This window comes from Suricata suricatta, chromosome 11 (assembly GCF_006229205.1).
Source record: "Suricata suricatta isolate VVHF042 chromosome 11, meerkat_22Aug2017_6uvM2_HiC, whole genome shotgun sequence".
Classification (NCBI taxonomy): domain Eukaryota; kingdom Metazoa; phylum Chordata; class Mammalia; order Carnivora; family Herpestidae; genus Suricata; species Suricata suricatta.
Window position 1 is genome coordinate 49203522 of NC_043710.1, and position 16407 is coordinate 49219928.

Genomic DNA, 16407 nt, shown 5'->3' on the forward strand with positions numbered 1-16407 from the left:
ATTCTTCCACCAAGTGGAACGTGTGGGAGTAGGGTCTTACCTCTACCAGGGAATGCCAGTGTGCGATGGGCTTCCGGGGATATGACAACATCTCACTCCAGTGGTCTCTGCCCAGCCTCTCAGCTTCGTTGCCTACTTGACACACGCCGATGATCTCATTATGACCTACACTGTGAAAATGGCCAACAATAACTTTTTCTTAAAATTCTGGTATGTAAGAGCAACAACCACTCAATTACATTGAGAAGAACTAGGGAAAGGGTGGTTCTTTTCATTCCCTAATTTAAAACTACAGGGCAAGCTTAACAGCCAATAGAACTTGGGATCCAAGATAGTACTTGGTGACACAGAGAGGAAGAGCAGAGGGTCACCGTCACACACCTGAGCTTTTGTAACACTGGCATGGATTAGCCTGTTCCTGATGCATGCTAGGGATGACAACTCTGGTTCTAGAATGAGGCTGACCTCTAGGTCTTCAAACCTGTTTAACGGAAAAGAGTTCCTCACATTAATGGCTGCTCAAATTCCTGTAAGAGGCGACCAAGCATGGGTAAAGCGGAAGCACTGTGCAGGGCAGCCACAGTCTGGAGCTTACAGAGGGGCAGGGTGGGGACACTTCCTGGGTCTTCTTGCAACCCCTCTCTTCAGAGAACACATGCTCTCATGCTCTCCCCCGCTACCCCTTCCTTCCAAGCTCACCTTTGCTTCTTTGACCCAAGTGGATTTCTCTACTGTAGAAAGATATTTAGCTCCTTTAATTTTAGGGCTAACATTTCTGAATCTTTCCTTGGGTAGATGCCTTCCTTGGGACAATCTCCCTTTAGCAGTTTTTGGTTAGAGGTAGCCTGCATAACTAGAATGATATGGTCCATCCTTTAACTCTTTGGGGTCCAAGCTCATGGACTGTCTGTCATTTTCCTTCCTGAAAGGATGAGTAATTTTTCTCCTATTTGTATGTAGGGAGTAAGGTGAGACACAGGTGGGGGAGTGTGAAGGACGTTTGGGTCTGTGCTCATTAAAATCAGTTGTGTGCAGAAGCCCCATGAATTCTGCCATGGATTTTTCCAGGCAGATTCATGAGTTTACTGAGAATTGAATTGAAGCAGAGCTCATATAATCAGATTTGTTGATGCGGGAAACTTGGCAAGCGCTTGAAAAAAGCTGGCCTAGCTTTCCACAGTTGGTGGGCAATGTCCCCTCCTGTGACCTGACACTACTGGTGTTGTGTTTTGTCCAGAGAAGACAGGACAAGGTCTATTACCCAATGTGGGCTGTCACACCCATGGGCAGCTGAGCCAACCCATGTGCTCCCTGAGCTGGAAGACAGTACTGCCTCACCTAAGCATCTGCTAGCAAGGGTGTTCAGGGTGCTGAAGCTGCCTTAGTGACATTTCAGGGGTATGTGGGAAAATTTTCAGCTACAAATAATATTTGTAAGATTATATTAGAAGTCAGAATGACTTTTTTTATACTTGTTCCCAGACCACGTGGGAGGTTTCCAATTAAAATGAGACTCTGCATTTCAGTCCAATGACTGGTTTAACATGTCTAATTCCCTGTTGGTACTTCCTTTGCATATTAAAATGACTGTTTTTCAAATCTGTCCTTTAAATACACAATTGGCTACAATGCAGGCTATAAATATCTCTTCTGTGCTGTATTAATTAGAAAGTCGAGCATCTTATACATTTTAATGTACCCTGTCATCCATACTGATTCTAGCATTTTCAAGAGAACATTTCTGTTTGCTTTCAGACTTAAGTGGATGGAAATGATCTTTATTAAACACACTGGGAGAAGGGAAAAAATAACAGAGTTATGTATTTAGAAATGTTGATAGTGTGGCTAAAGTAATCACTCTGCTATTTCGAGTGGAATCTTCCCACGAAGACCAGGCAGGATTGCACAGGAGAAGATTAAGACCTGCAGAGTCACATTTTTCCAAGCTGAAATTCTGGAGAGTGTGCAGGGATGGAAAGGGGATGAGGCGAGGAGGAGGGGACGATGGGGAGGGAGAAAAAAATGAAATGGGGGAGAGCAAAGAGGTACTTGGGTAATACGACTCTACAGCATGGTTTGGAAAATGGCGACTCCTTGTCAGTCAGCTTTCCCGGGGTATCCATTTGACTCATTTCCTGCAGCCTGGGATACCAGCTAAGAACGTGTGGCCTCACTGCCCCTCTTCCCTCCCTGTCCTGGGCATAGCTGACCCACCCTGAGAAAGACCTCCAGGTATCTCACCGGTCATAGTCCATGACAGCTATGGACAAGTGGATTTGGTCAATGTTCTCAGGAGGGACGTCAAAGACTATGGCTTCATTGTAAACAGGATTCAGAGTGTTCCTCTTAGTGGATGTTTTCCTCTTCTTCAGTCTTCTGCCATCACACATCAGTGATACTTTCACATAGGGATCTACAACCATGAGAAGCAGGGGTACTATGAGGCTAAATGTGGATATAGGGAGCAGTTACACCATTGTGGAGGTACACGGACTATGGGATGCAGAACTCCCTTACCTGCCTGTGCGCTGGAGGTTGAGGATTTTAATGAATACAATGCCTGGGTGGTGATTAGCATTAGGATAATTAAGACATTCATTCAAGAAAAAGCACAGGACACTATCTCCTCAAAGTGTGCGGAATTTAAAAATAGTATGAAAACATCTGTTACCAAATTAGAAGATGTTCCAGCTAGAATTCCAGACATGTCTGGCTGCATCAGGGAGAAATGCAAAGCTATCTCCAAGGCTGGAGAAACGGGTTGCGGGCCCTGACGCTGAGCCACCTCAGACAGTCTCCTCCTAACAGCAGGTCTTTAGGAAAGGGACAGAAAGAAAACCTAGACGACAGGGACAGCTTTGGGGAGTACAGGAGCTTCAAGCCCCAGAGATGCCTGGAGTCAGGTGGCAAAGGGGAAAGTGGTTCAACACGGCAGGGAGAGGACAAAGCCCACTTGTGGCATAAGACTGGCATTGGGGGACAGGTAACAAGGCCAGTCTCTGCTTCAGGTGGGACTTTTCTGGTTCTACCTCACTATCCTTCTGCTCAGTGGAGACTTCTCTTTCTCTCCTTGCCTGTACAACCATGTGTCTCCCTGACTCCCTGTACATTGTCCAGGAGGGACGGAGAGGCCAGAAGGGGCCACATCTTTCTTTCTCTTGGAAAGATACTGGAGGCCAGTAAGTAAGCAAAATATATTGCATCTGCTGTCCCTTGATTTCTGTGATCAACAGCCAGTGGACTGGGTGTTCTATGGCCACATTTTGGAAGCCCCTGCAGAGGTTGAGTGGGAATGTCTAGAGTAGGACCTGCATATCAGGGCGTTTTTTTGTTATGGTTTAGAATTTAAGTGTACAGGAGTGCCTGGGGGCTCAGTCAGTTGAGTGTCTGACTTCAGCTCAAATCATGATTTCACAGTTCGTGGGTTCGAGCCCCGTGTCGGCTCTGTGCTGACGGCTCAGAGCCTGGAGCCTGCTTCAGATTCTGTATCTCCCTCTCTCTCTGCCCCTCCCATATTCATGTTCTGTTTCTCTCTGTCTGAATAATATATAAACATTAAAAAAATTTAGAATTTAAGTGTATAGGCTTGATTCACTGGAAATACCAAACTGCATATAGTTCACTGATGGGCCTTGTAGGAGGATATACGATTGTTTTCAATCTTCCATAGGCCTGAGATGATGATTACTTATGTCTGAGGAAAGACCCAATGAGATAAGCTGTGTCAGCACATGTAAACAGTAGGTCCAGTTCACAATTATGGTGAAGAAGACTTATGAGAGAATAATAATGACGATTCACATTAGGCAGCACTTCCTATGTGCCAGGCACTGTTCTTATGACTTTATATGCATTGACGTATTTAATCTTATGACAACCCAATAAGCCAGATACTAGTTTCACCCTCATTTTATAGATTGGTAACCTGAAGCTCAGACAGATAAAGTGACTTGCCCAAGGTCACACAACCATGGGGTCTAGGAGTGGGATTAAACCTAGGTAGTTTGGTTTTATGCGTCTTATTACTCTGCTAGAGACTTCCTAAGTCCTACATTAGAACCACAGGAGGAAGTCGGAATTTGAGAATGTCCCACCTGATGCTCCTGTTATGTCCATTGCCTTTAAATTCCTCGCTTTTATAACGGTGATGGTCAGCCTGCCAGCAGTTGGAAGGTAGCAGAGGGAAAACATCAACTCTCCAAGATCCACGTTGTCCTGTTGAGAAAGCACAAGCAGATGCATTAGAAAGTGTCCTCAGCCTGGTGTGCGTAAGGGCCAGCTGCAGGACGGCACTGGAAGGGACACCACTGCTCCTTCTGCTCATCGAGTGAGCCCCTGCTATCTCTCCCTTCACATCCATCACTAAGGCAGATGGATTGCTCTGCATCTTCGTGCATCATTTGCATCACATAAATAAATGACCTCACTTTGCAAGCCAGGCTCTTCTCCTTCCTGGAACCCAGACCTCAAGAGACCCAGGCGGCTGGGTCTTTTCCTCTTGGATAGAATGAGGGGGAGAGACAAGAATTCTACAGGAGTGGGCGGTGGCACATGGGGCTCTGGACAGTTTCGTGCTGCTGGGTCCCTTTTGCAGGACAGGTGTCTGCTTTCCCTGAAGACGGAGGATCTGACCCAGCTTCCTGCTGGTGGCAGAGGAGAAAGAGAAACAACAGCTGTCCCCACAAATTATCTTTTTCCTTCCACACTCCTCGCCCTCTGCCCCATACAGTATTCCTTTGCCCTCTGGCTTCTGTCTGCCTCCAGCAGAAAGGACCAAACCCCTGTTCCTGCTCAGGGGGTTATTTCCTGCACCTAGCTCACCACCCCTCCTCTCGTCCTGCCCAGAAAATCTCAGTTTGACAAAGTAAAACAGGAGTAACCAGAATCATGCCGATGAAGCTTCATCGTCACCAATTTTCTCAGCATACAATTCTGGAAGGCCCACGCTTACCCAAGCTCTGTTGGGTCTGAGATGTGATGGGCACGTACTCCAGGCCCTGCCCTCAAGCCCACAGCACGTAAGTGAATGTGACGTGTCAGGTTACTTTTGTGCTAAGTATGTTTTCTCCCCAACATAAACCCCATTCACAAATAATTCACATATGGCTCTTTGCTCGTAAGTTAAAAGAAAAAGAAATCAAGCTTTGGACTTGGTGATACAGTATTCAAAAGGTCAACTGAAGTCCACATGTGTACTGAAGGAACCGCAGAAGTTAAAGACATAGTTATCAATGAGAAAACGCTTAGTTTGACTTTCAAGTATTTAGAAATAAAACAGTTAAAATATTCTAAATCATGAAAGTAAAACTAATAAAATTAATATATAGACATTTTTAGTGAAACAGCAAATATTTCCTTTACTTTAAACAATTTTTTAAATATTTATTTATTTTTGAGAGAGAAAGACAGAGCATGAGCAAGGGAGGGAGGGCAGAGAGAGAGAGGGAGATACAGAATCAGAAACAGGCTCCAGGGTCTGAGCTGTAAGCACAGAGCCTGACATGGGGTGCAAATTCATGAACTGAGAGATCATGACCTGATCCGAAGTTGGAGGCTTAACAGACTGAGCCACCCAGGCACCTCTATCTCCTTTTCTTATGATCTATGTCCTTTCTTTCCCCAGAGTGACACTGTGAATAATCTTTGTATTTTTCTTTTCATCCATCCCTCCATCCATCCCTTATTCTTTTAACATTGGCCGAGGTGGTGGTGGTTGGACAATATTCTTTTTCAGGTGCTGAAGCTGTTTTTGCAGTGGGAACAACAAACAGGGTCCCTTAAGGACAGATGGGCTTGTAGGGATATACAAAAGGGGCTGACGGTACTAATTCTGTTTTTCCCCTACCAGCTGGTGCTGATTTGGGGTCAAGAAACTATAGATCCAGGGGCACCTGGGTGGCTCAATCGGTTAAGCCTCTGACTGGTTCAGGTCAGATCTCACGTTCATGGGTTCAAGCCCCGCATCAGGCTCTGTGCTGACAGCTAGCTCAGGGCCTGGAGCCTGCTTCTGGTTCTGTATGTCCTTCTCTCTCTGCCGCTCCCCCTCTCATGCTCTCTCTCGGTATCAAAAATAAATAAAACGTTAAAAAAATTAAAAAAAAAAAGAAACTATAGATCCTGATGTTTGCAAACATCCCCTTAAACCAATGGTTCTCAACCAGGAGTAATGTTGTTCCCCTGGGGGGACATTTGGCCTTATCTGGAGAAGTTTTTTTTATCATCATAACTGGGGAGGCAGGTGTTACTGACATCTAGCAGGTAGAATCCTGGGATGTTGCTAAAGATCCTACAATGCTCAGGGCAGCCCCTCACTGCAAAGAATTATCGGGTTCAAAATGCCAATAGTTTAAAAAAGGTTGAGAAACTGCCTTACACAGAAGTGCTTATATTGTTCGTAGAAATTTTTCCAGAGTGCTGATATAAGTCAAATATAAAAGGGTGGTGGAGTATTTGGCTTCTTTTTCAGCTTGACAGGAATCAGATATGCAGAGTGTCACTGGTGGCTGTGTGCCCTGGGGGATACAGGGGAAGGAAAATGTCATAAAAAGAAATGCTTCATTTGCTCCTGCTTTGTGTGGCCAAGTTTAGTATTGTTAGCAAAATATATTGGGAATTTATAGCAAGTGTGTGTGAACTCTCTACCTGCCAATCTGCAATGTGGTATGTTTGCTTGTAGTAGTCTATGATAGCTCTAATTTTTGTCTAATTAGTGTACTCTGCATTCTTCTTAGGTTCTTTTGGTGAGCTCCTTCCCAATTCTATGAAGTTCTAGAAGGGCTGCTGCAGGAATTCAGGTTTAACTAAATATTCATGCCCCTGTCCACTGTTGTCTGTTTAGGGATAATCATGGAACCCAAGCAAGGCCACTTAGAATCTTCCCTGGGATTGAAAAATTGATATTGTAATGGAGTAATTATAATTTTATTGGGATCATTTGTTGGGAAGATATGAAACTAGAATTGCTGTAAGGTTCCTATACTACATGTAACACACATGGTATAATATTACTTTAAGTTAGGCTATGTATATTAAAGATGAACATTATGGGGGTGCCTGGATAGTCAGTCAGTTGAGCATCTGATTCTTGATTTTGGCTCAGGTCATGATCTCATGGTTCATGGGTTCAAGCCCCACATGGGGCTCTGCACTGACAGCTCTGTCTCCCTCTTTCTCAAACATCTACAGATGAACACCATAAATCCATAAGAAATGACTAACATATTAAAGGATTTATAGCTAAAATGCCAAAAAAGGAGATAAAATGGATGCTTTAAAAACAATAAGTGAATCCAAAAGAAGACAGAACAAAAAGGGGGGGGAGAAAATAATATAAGAAGAGACAAATATTATAGAAATAGAAAAGAAATAACAAGATGGTAAATTTAAACCTATTATTTCCATAATTATATTAAATGTAAATAATCTAGGCATCCAAATAAAAAGCATAGTTTGAGAGAATAAAATAGCAAGACTGTTTTATGGTTTCTACAAAAAATGTACTTTAAGTATAAAATATAATTAAGTTAAAAATAAAAGAGTAAGAAAAGATATGCCATACTAACAGTAATAAATCTTGGATGACTATATTAATATCAGACAAAGTATATGTCAGAGCAAAGAATATTTCCAGGACAAAAAGTATCATTTCATTATGATAAAGTGGTCAATTCATCAAAAGCACATAACAAATCTAAATATTTATGCACCAGATAGCACACTCTCAAAACACATGAAGCAAAAGCTGGTAGAATTGTGAGGACAGACAAGTTATAGTCAGAGGTTTGAATATTTGAACAACAATACTATCAACTGATTTGGTGTAGCCAGTGGCATTTTAAACACACTCTACCAACCAGCAGTATAATATGCATTCTTTTCAAGTGCACCCAGAACACTAAACAAGCTAGACTATAGTCTATTGTAGGCCACAAATGAGTCTCAATTAAATTTGAGAAAAGTCAAAGTATGTGTTCTGGCTGCAATGGAAATGAATTAGGAATCAACAGCAAAAAGATATCTGGAAAATCTCCAAATATTTTGGAACTAAATATCACACTTCTAAATAACCCATGGATCACAGAAAAAATCAAAAGAGGAATGAGAAAGTATTCTGAACTGAACTGAAATAAAAACATGACACATTAAAATGTGTGAAATGCAGCTAAAGCAGTACTTAGAGGGAAATTTATACATAAGAATGAAAGTCTCAAAACAGTGACCTCAGTTTCCACTCTAAGAAATCAAAAGAAAATAAATAAATGAAAATTAAAAAGAATAAATAAAAATGAAGTAAACAGAAGAAAACAAATAATAAAGATTAGGTAATAATGTAAAGATGTATATTTCAATTAGAGTAACCACTAAATAACAAGAGGGTATAACAAACCAAGGCCCAACCATATATGCTGTCTACAAGAAGCCCATTTAAAATATCATGACAAAGATAGGTTTTAAAAGATTTTTCAAAATTAGGCTATGTAAACACTAATCAAGTAAAGATTTTTATGACTATATTAATATCAAATAATTTCAAACCAAGGAATAGTTCCAGGAAGTATCAGATCATCAAGAGGACATACTCTTAAATGTGTATGTATCTACCAACAAAAATTCAGAATTATTGAATAAATCTGACAGAATTAAGAGGGGAAATAGGCAAGCCTAGAAGCAGGGTTAGAGACTTCAACACTGCCCTATCAGTTACTGATTGAACAAGCCAGTAGAAAAGTAAGGATATAAAAGACCTGAGCAATGATATCAACCAACTTGACCTAATTGGTATTTAAGTTACCCATTAAAACTCCATCTAACAACAACAAAATGCATATTCTTTTTAAGTATGCACCAAACATTCACCAAGACAAACCATGTTCTGGGCCATAAAAATTTTTATTCATTAAATTCAAGAAGATTGAAATCATACCAACTACTTTCCAAATAAATAAGAATAGAATTAAACTAAAATTCAATCAATAATATCTGGAAAATCCCCAAATATTTGGGAACGAAACAATATTTTTCTAAATAACTCATAAGTCAAATAAAAAACCCTACAAGGTATAGTAAACATTAATTTGACCTGAATGCAAATGAAACCATAATATATCAAAATTTGTAGGACCCAGACAAAGCAGTACTTATAGGGAAATGTACAGCATTAAATGCTTATATTCAAACAGAGGTATAATTTCAAAACATTGATCTGAGCTTCAACTGAGGAACACAAAAAACAAGAGAAAAAAGACACAACATAGATAGAAGGAAGGAAATAATATAAGCATAGAAAACAATGAAATATAAAAAATTGAAAAACTTAGAGAAAATCAATGAAACCAATATCCTAGCAAGATTGACCAAGAACAAAAATTAGAAAATATTAATTATCAATATCAAAAATGGAAATGGATATATCAACACAGATACTACAGACATTAAAATAATAAGGAAGAAATGTTATGACCACTTTTCCCCAATATACATTTGATAACTTAGAGAAAATGAACAACTTGCTTGAAAGACAAAAAACCACCATCCCAAACTAAAGAAAAAATAGATAACCTGAATTATTTTATAGCACTAAATACATTGACGTCACAGTTAAAGGTCTTCTCACAAAGAAGAGTCAAGCCCACTTAAGAAAAAAATAATGCCAATTCTATATAAGCTTTTCCAGAAAACAGAAGAACATCTCCCAGCTCATTATATGAGTGCATCAATATTCTGATACTAAAACCAGTCATAGATATTATAAGAAAACTACAGACTAATATCCTTATGGACAGACACAATTATCCTTAATAACATTTTAGCAAATTAAACCCAATAATATATTAAATAGGACATATATTCTGAAGAAGTGGGATTTATCCTGGGAATACAAGTTTGGCTTAACATTTGAAAATGTTAATCAAAGTAAATCAACATATCAACATACTAAAAAGGTAAAACCACATGAACAGACACAAAACAATCATTTGAAAAAAATCAACTCAGGATAGATGCTCTCAGAGAACCGGAATAGAAGTGGGCATCCTTCAATTAAGAAAGACACCTATCGGGGTGCCAGGGTTGCTCAGTCAGTTGAGTGTCTGGCTCTTGATTTTGGCCTGGGTCATGGTCTCATGGCTCAGTTCATGGGTTCTAGCCCCACGATGGGCTCACAGTGCAGGGTCGGCCTAGGATTCTCTCTCCCTCTCTCTCTGTTCCTCCCCTGCTTGTGTTCTCTCTCTCTCTCTCAAAATAAATAAATAAACTTAAAAAAAAATAAAAGGGGTGCCTGGGTGGCCCCATCTGTGAGCATCTGACTTCAGCTCAGGTCGTGATCTCAGAGTTCATGAATTCGAGCGCCACTGTGGGCTCTGTGCTGACAGCTCAGAGCCTGGAGCCTGCTTTGGATTCTGGGTCTCCCTCTCTCTCTGTCTCTGCCCTGCTCAAAGTCTGTATCTCTCTCAAAATTAAACATTAAAAAAAAAAAGACACCTATTAAAAAACTACAGTTAACATTAAACTTAATGACGACAGACTATACACTTTTTCTGCTACGGTTAGGAAACAAGGCTAGGACATCTGCTCTCACTACTTCTGTCTGACATTTTACTAGAAGGTCCAGCCAGTGACAGAAAACAGAAATAAAAGATACACACATTAAAAAGGAAGAAGTAAAACTGTTTTATTTGCAGATGCAATGATTCTTTATGGAGAAAATCCTTAGGAATCTATAAAAAACTACTAAAGCAAGTTTTGAAAGGCCAGCAAGGTTAATACGAAAGCAACATGATTTCTATATACTAGAAATGAAACAAGAATTGCAATTTAAAAACACATTTACATTTATAATCACAGATAAATTTAGCAAATCATGTGCAAGACCTGTACGCTGAAAACAAAACACTGCTGAGAAAAATTAGGTAAAACATAAATGGAGAAATATTTCACATTCATAGATCAAGAGACTTACTAATGTTAAGATATTGATTCTTCCATAATCTGTAAGTTCAATGTAATTTCAATCAAAAGCTCAACATACCTTTTGTAGATGTTGACAAAGTGATTCTAAAACTTATATGCAAATATAAAGAACCTAGAATAATCAAAAGCATTTTAGAAAAAAGAAACAAGATGGAAGAACTTAAGACTACGTTTGAGGCATAGAATAAAACCACAGTAATCGGTAATCGAGGAGATAGACAAACTGACAGACAAAAAGACAGACATACTGATGAACGGAACAGGATGAAGAGGCCAGAATTAGACCCTCATTTCTATGGTCAAGTCATTTTCTAGAAAGGGAGCACATAATTTAATGAAGAAATGATACTCTTTTAAACAAATAGTACTGGTATAGTTGGGTATCTATTTGGAACAACAACAAAAGAACCATGACCTTTCCTTCACAAGATAGGAAAGGATTTCATGCAAATGGATCATGTAAGTCCTGAAACTATGGAAGTGCCCGAAGAAAGCACAGGAGAAAATGTTTGTAACTTTGGGTTGGATACAGATTCCTTAAGTAGATACAAAGAGCATGACGCATAATTTTAAAAAAACCTGATACCTCGTGCTTCGTAAATGTTAAAAACTTTTGCTCTTTAAACACATTTGTAGGAAAGACAAAGGTTAAGCCACAGGCTGAAGGATTGTATTTGTATAATATACAGCCTATAAAGGACGTACACTCAGAATGTATAAAGAATTCCTACAACTCAGATAAACAACCTTGAAACTAGGGGCAAAGGATCTGAACAGGTACTTCATCCAAAGAAGGTTAAACCCTAGTGAGATACCACTATACATACACCCACAAGAATAGCTGAGATGAAAGACTGACAATATGACTTACCACCCAGAATGGAGAGCAACTGCCTCACAAGCTCTGCTGGAAATGCAAAATATTAAAACCATTTTGGAAAAACAGTTTGGCAGTCCCCTAGGTTACACATACACATGCCAAATGACCCGGAAATCTCACATTTAGTTATTTCCCCAACTGAAATAAAATCACACCTCCATCCAAAGACTTGGATGCAATTTCTGTGAGCCCAAACTGAAAAGAAACCCAAATGTAGCATCAAATGGTGGGTGGATAAACAAAATGAGGTATATCCATACAATGGAATACTGTACCAGTCAGCAATCAAATGAAAAAAAACTACGACAAAAGAAGCAACACGAATATATCGCAAATGCATTACGCTGAGTGACAGGATCTCCACACAAAAGACAACACATATGATTCCCTTTATATGAAACTCTGGGAAAAGCAAAATTATAGTGACACAAAGTGATCAGTGGGGAAAAGGGATTGGCGGTAGGAGGGGACTGATCATAGAGGAGCACGGGGAAACCTTTGGGGATGAGAGAAATAATCCATGTCATGATTATGGCGGCAATTAGATGACTGTATAACTGTGACAAAACTTGTACACTTAAAATTTGTTAGTTTTATTGTATATAAATTAATATTAACAATCCTGAAAAGATACATTTTGCAGAGGGCTACACTTTGGTCTTCTAATTTTATGCCTTTGAGTTCAGGGAATATGCCTTAATGGTTTCAACCATTTAAAAAGTTATGCTATTCTTTGTCTTTTAAAATACATATAAAAAATAAACAAAAGTAAAAACTTTTTTTTGTTTTTTGTTGCTATTCCATTATGTTTCATAGCCAAATTAACAAACATTTACTCTACGGTTAAAATACTACCATTTCTTTGCTCACTGCAGTTTCTTATAACCCACATCATCCCTCACTTTTTAGAAACAGTTTTCATTTTGCTTGAGTATGTCCTTGAGAACTTTTTTTTTTCCAGTGAGGGTTCACAGGTAGTTAAAATAATCTTTATTGTGATTTAATTCTTAAAAGAAAATTGGCTGGGCATAGAACTTAGGTTAAAATTATTTTAACTTAGAATCATTTTATATTGTCACGTTTCCAAGCACTTCATGTTCTAGCTGGGGTGAACATTTGAGGCCATTCTTTTGTAGATTTTTTTTTTCTCTCAAGGAGGTTTTAAGATGGTCTCTTTGAACTTTTATTTTGTACTTATATTTTCTGAAAATTTCCCAGAAGGTCTTTAGATATTTTGTTTTCACTGATCTTGCTTGATCCTCAATGATATATATTAATTGGAATTCTTTCTTTTCTTTTAAGCCCCCCTCCCCCGCCCTGGGGTCAGTTGATCTATCTGTTTATTTTGGACCATGATGGTGGTCCCCTCATGTTCTAGGATATCCCTAATTGTCTATATTTATAATTAAAGGGTCAAAGCAAAAGTCTTCTACTGCTTACACCTTTTGTAGTTCCTTTAATATTATTTTATAAGGGGCCTCAAGAGGGAATGGAGGCAATACCATGTTTTTTTAGCTGATATATTTAGGAGTTTTTATGAATTATTCTTTTTTTTCCAAGTTTTTATTTTTAGCCACTCTGACTGGCGTGAGGTGGTATCTCAGTGTGCTTTCAATTTGTATTTCCCTGATGATGAGTGACGCTGAGCATCGTTTCATGTGTCTGTTGGCCATGATGAATTATTCTTTAACACTACCTGTATGATATTAACATCACCAAAATTACTGAACTTTGGCATTATAGAAGGTTACACAAGTTAGGCAAAGGGAATCATCAACAGACTTTTGATACCCCAGTTTCCTCAATATTTTTGAGTACCATTGTACTGGAGGTCCCCAAGACCACCTTGAAGTTTGAGGATTCACTAGAAGGACTCATAGGACCCAGAAAGGCTGTTATCCTCAGAGCTAATGGTTTATAACAGCATAAGGATTCAAGATTAAAATCAACAAAGGACAAAGATACAGGGTGGGGTGCAGGAGAAACCAGGCCTAGGCTTCCAGTTATCCTCTCCCAATGGAGTCACACAGACAGCACTTAATTCCTCAGCCATGATGTGCGACAGCACATATCAAATATCGTCAAATGGAAAACTTATCCTAAACCTTGATGCCCAAGGTTTTTTTCTTTAGACACTTCTTTTCTTTTTTTTAAGTTTATTTATTTTTGAGAGAGAGAGAGAGGGAGAGAGAACATCCAGCAGAGGAGTAAAGAGAGGAAGAGAGAGGATCCCAAGCAGGTTCTGCACTGTCTGTGTGGAGCACGACATGGGCCTCTAACCCATGAACTGCAAGATCATGACCTGAGCTGAAATTCAGAGTTGGACTGAGCCACTCAGGCGTCCCAATGTCCAAGATCCTTGGTGGGTGGCAAAGAGTTCCCAAACGATGGACCTTAACTAGTTTATCTTCATTCCCATCATCAGAGGTTAAAAAGCATGGCTCAGAGCCCTATGTGAACAAACACAGCTGTTCACCATTATTGTACTGTTAACATAAAATACCTAATGTGGCCAAAGTACTGTTATAAAAAGACCTCTGATCAGGCAGGATATTCTAAGGGCTTAGGTTATCTCTCAAGAACCAGCCAAGGACCAGTCCATTCTTTAAAATGTGTAGTTTGAGGGGTGCATGTGGCTCAGTCAGTTGAGCATCTGACTGGCTTAGGTCATGATCTCACAGTCCGTGGATTTGAGCCCCGCGTCGGGCTCTATGCTGACAGATCAGAGCCTGGAGCCTGCTTCGGATTCTGTGTCTCCACCTCTCTCTGCCCCTCCGCTGTTCACATTCTGTCTCTTTCTCTCTCTAACATAAATAAAACCTTAAATTTTTTTTTTCAATGTGTCAGGCTTGAGTACCTCAAACTTGCTGAGTTAACACTTTCTTGCATGCACACATTGCTCTCATTTCAACTTGCCTTTTCACACATATTTTTCAGTACTGGAAAGGAGAGAAGTGATTGTAATCCATATGCTTTTGTACCCAACCATAACCCAGAGGTGTCATGGAAGACATTCTAGAAGGAAGTTAATTAACAGCAGAGCCTGATTTTAGGTAGGACGAGGGCTGACCATAATGCACTTAAGCTAGAAATCTATAACAAAAAGATAATTAGAATGTTTCTATATGTTTGGAAACTAAGAAATACACTTCCAAATACACCATGGGTGCAAGTAAAAATCACAAGAAAAATTTTAATACACTGTTATGTTTCCCTGAATGGTATAAACTGTCCCAGCAAATAATCAAATCCAACAGAGAAGAGGTCATGGGAATCTCTGACTTGTAGCCAAGTTGGACCGAAGTTGTGGGTAACACAAGACCTACTTCTTATCATTGGCATCCAAAGCGGCAGGCAGTCATGAGCCTGATCCATTACCCTGTGGGATGTGACATTATCTCCAGGTAGATAGTATCAGAATTGAGCTAAATTTTAGAATACCTAGTTGGTGTCACAGAATTTCTTGGTGTGGGAAAAGCCAACATGTTTTGTGTTAGAAGTGTTGTTAAGTGTGGTAGTGGTATAAGAGTAAAGGAGAAACATATAGGAAGAGAATGGTAGCTTTTTTTCTACATAAATTCTTAAAATCAGATTAAGTGAAAAATTTTTAGCTTTAAATGTATTCTATGGAACAAGGCAAGGCTGATTATCAGTGATCAAAGCATCTAGGTGAAGAACTTGGGAAAAGAACAACAAATTAAACACAAAGAAGAAGGAAATAATAACTATAAGAGCAAAATTAATGAACAAATAAATTTAGAGAGAGTCAACGAAGCCAAACAAAGTCAAAGTTAGCTTTTTTCTCCCTAGAGTTTATTTATTTTGAGAGGGAGGGAGAGAGAGAGAGAGAAAGAGAGAGAGACAAAGGGAGAGAGGAAGAGGGAGGGGCAGAGAGAGAAAGAGAGAATCCCAAGCAGGCTCTACGCTAACAGTGCAGACATAATTATGGACAATTGTGTTCATAACAGAATAAAGAGTGGGAAAAAATCATATAATTACCTAAATGAATATAGAAAGTATGATAAAATCAAGCATCTACTTATGATAAAATCTTTAATCAAACCGTATATAAAAGAGGAATTTACTTATCTGATAGAGGGCATCTAAAAAATAGGCTATAGCAATGGTATACTTAATGGTGGAATATAGAAAGCTTCCCAATTAAATTAGGAATAAGACACACGACTACTTCTATTCTACATTGTACGTGAGGTCCTCATAAGTGAAATAAGGCATGACAAAGAAATAAAAAGTATAAAGTTTTGACATGAAGAATTAATTCTGTAATTATTGCCAGATGATGTGGTGTATAAAACTATCCCAAAAACCTTTAAGAAAAACGATTAAATAAGCATGTTTATCTATGACTGATGGATTAATGGCCATCAGTGTCAGTAAACAAAAATAACTTTTTTTCACCAAAACCCCCAAGTAAAAAAAATTAGAAAAAAAACCCTCATTTAAAATAGTATCCAAAAAACCACCAATATCTTATAACGTGTTTACCAAAAAATGTCCAATACTTTTAACAGAAAAAAGATAAAGCATTATTGAGTAAA

The 16407-nt window shown here is 39.0% G+C and overlaps 1 protein-coding gene across 3 annotated transcripts in view; it reads right to left on the reverse strand.

The window, feature by feature from the left end:
- SYT9 (synaptotagmin 9) overlaps positions 1 to 16407 on the reverse strand; it is a 188041-nt gene that overhangs the window by 49452 nt on the left and 122182 nt on the right. For 2 of the 3 annotated variants that reach the window (XM_029915010.1, XM_029915009.1), the window contains exons 4-6: positions 4095 to 4215; positions 2242 to 2413; positions 41 to 170 (exon numbers count right to left, since the gene is read on the reverse strand). In XM_029915010.1, coding sequence (XP_029770870.1) covers positions 41 to 170; positions 2242 to 2413; positions 4095 to 4215 — 423 coding nt within the window. Of the gene's footprint in view, positions 1 to 40; positions 171 to 2241; positions 2414 to 4094; positions 4216 to 16407 lie in introns of those variants that run through there. The other variant, XM_029915011.1, reaches the window with a different exon arrangement.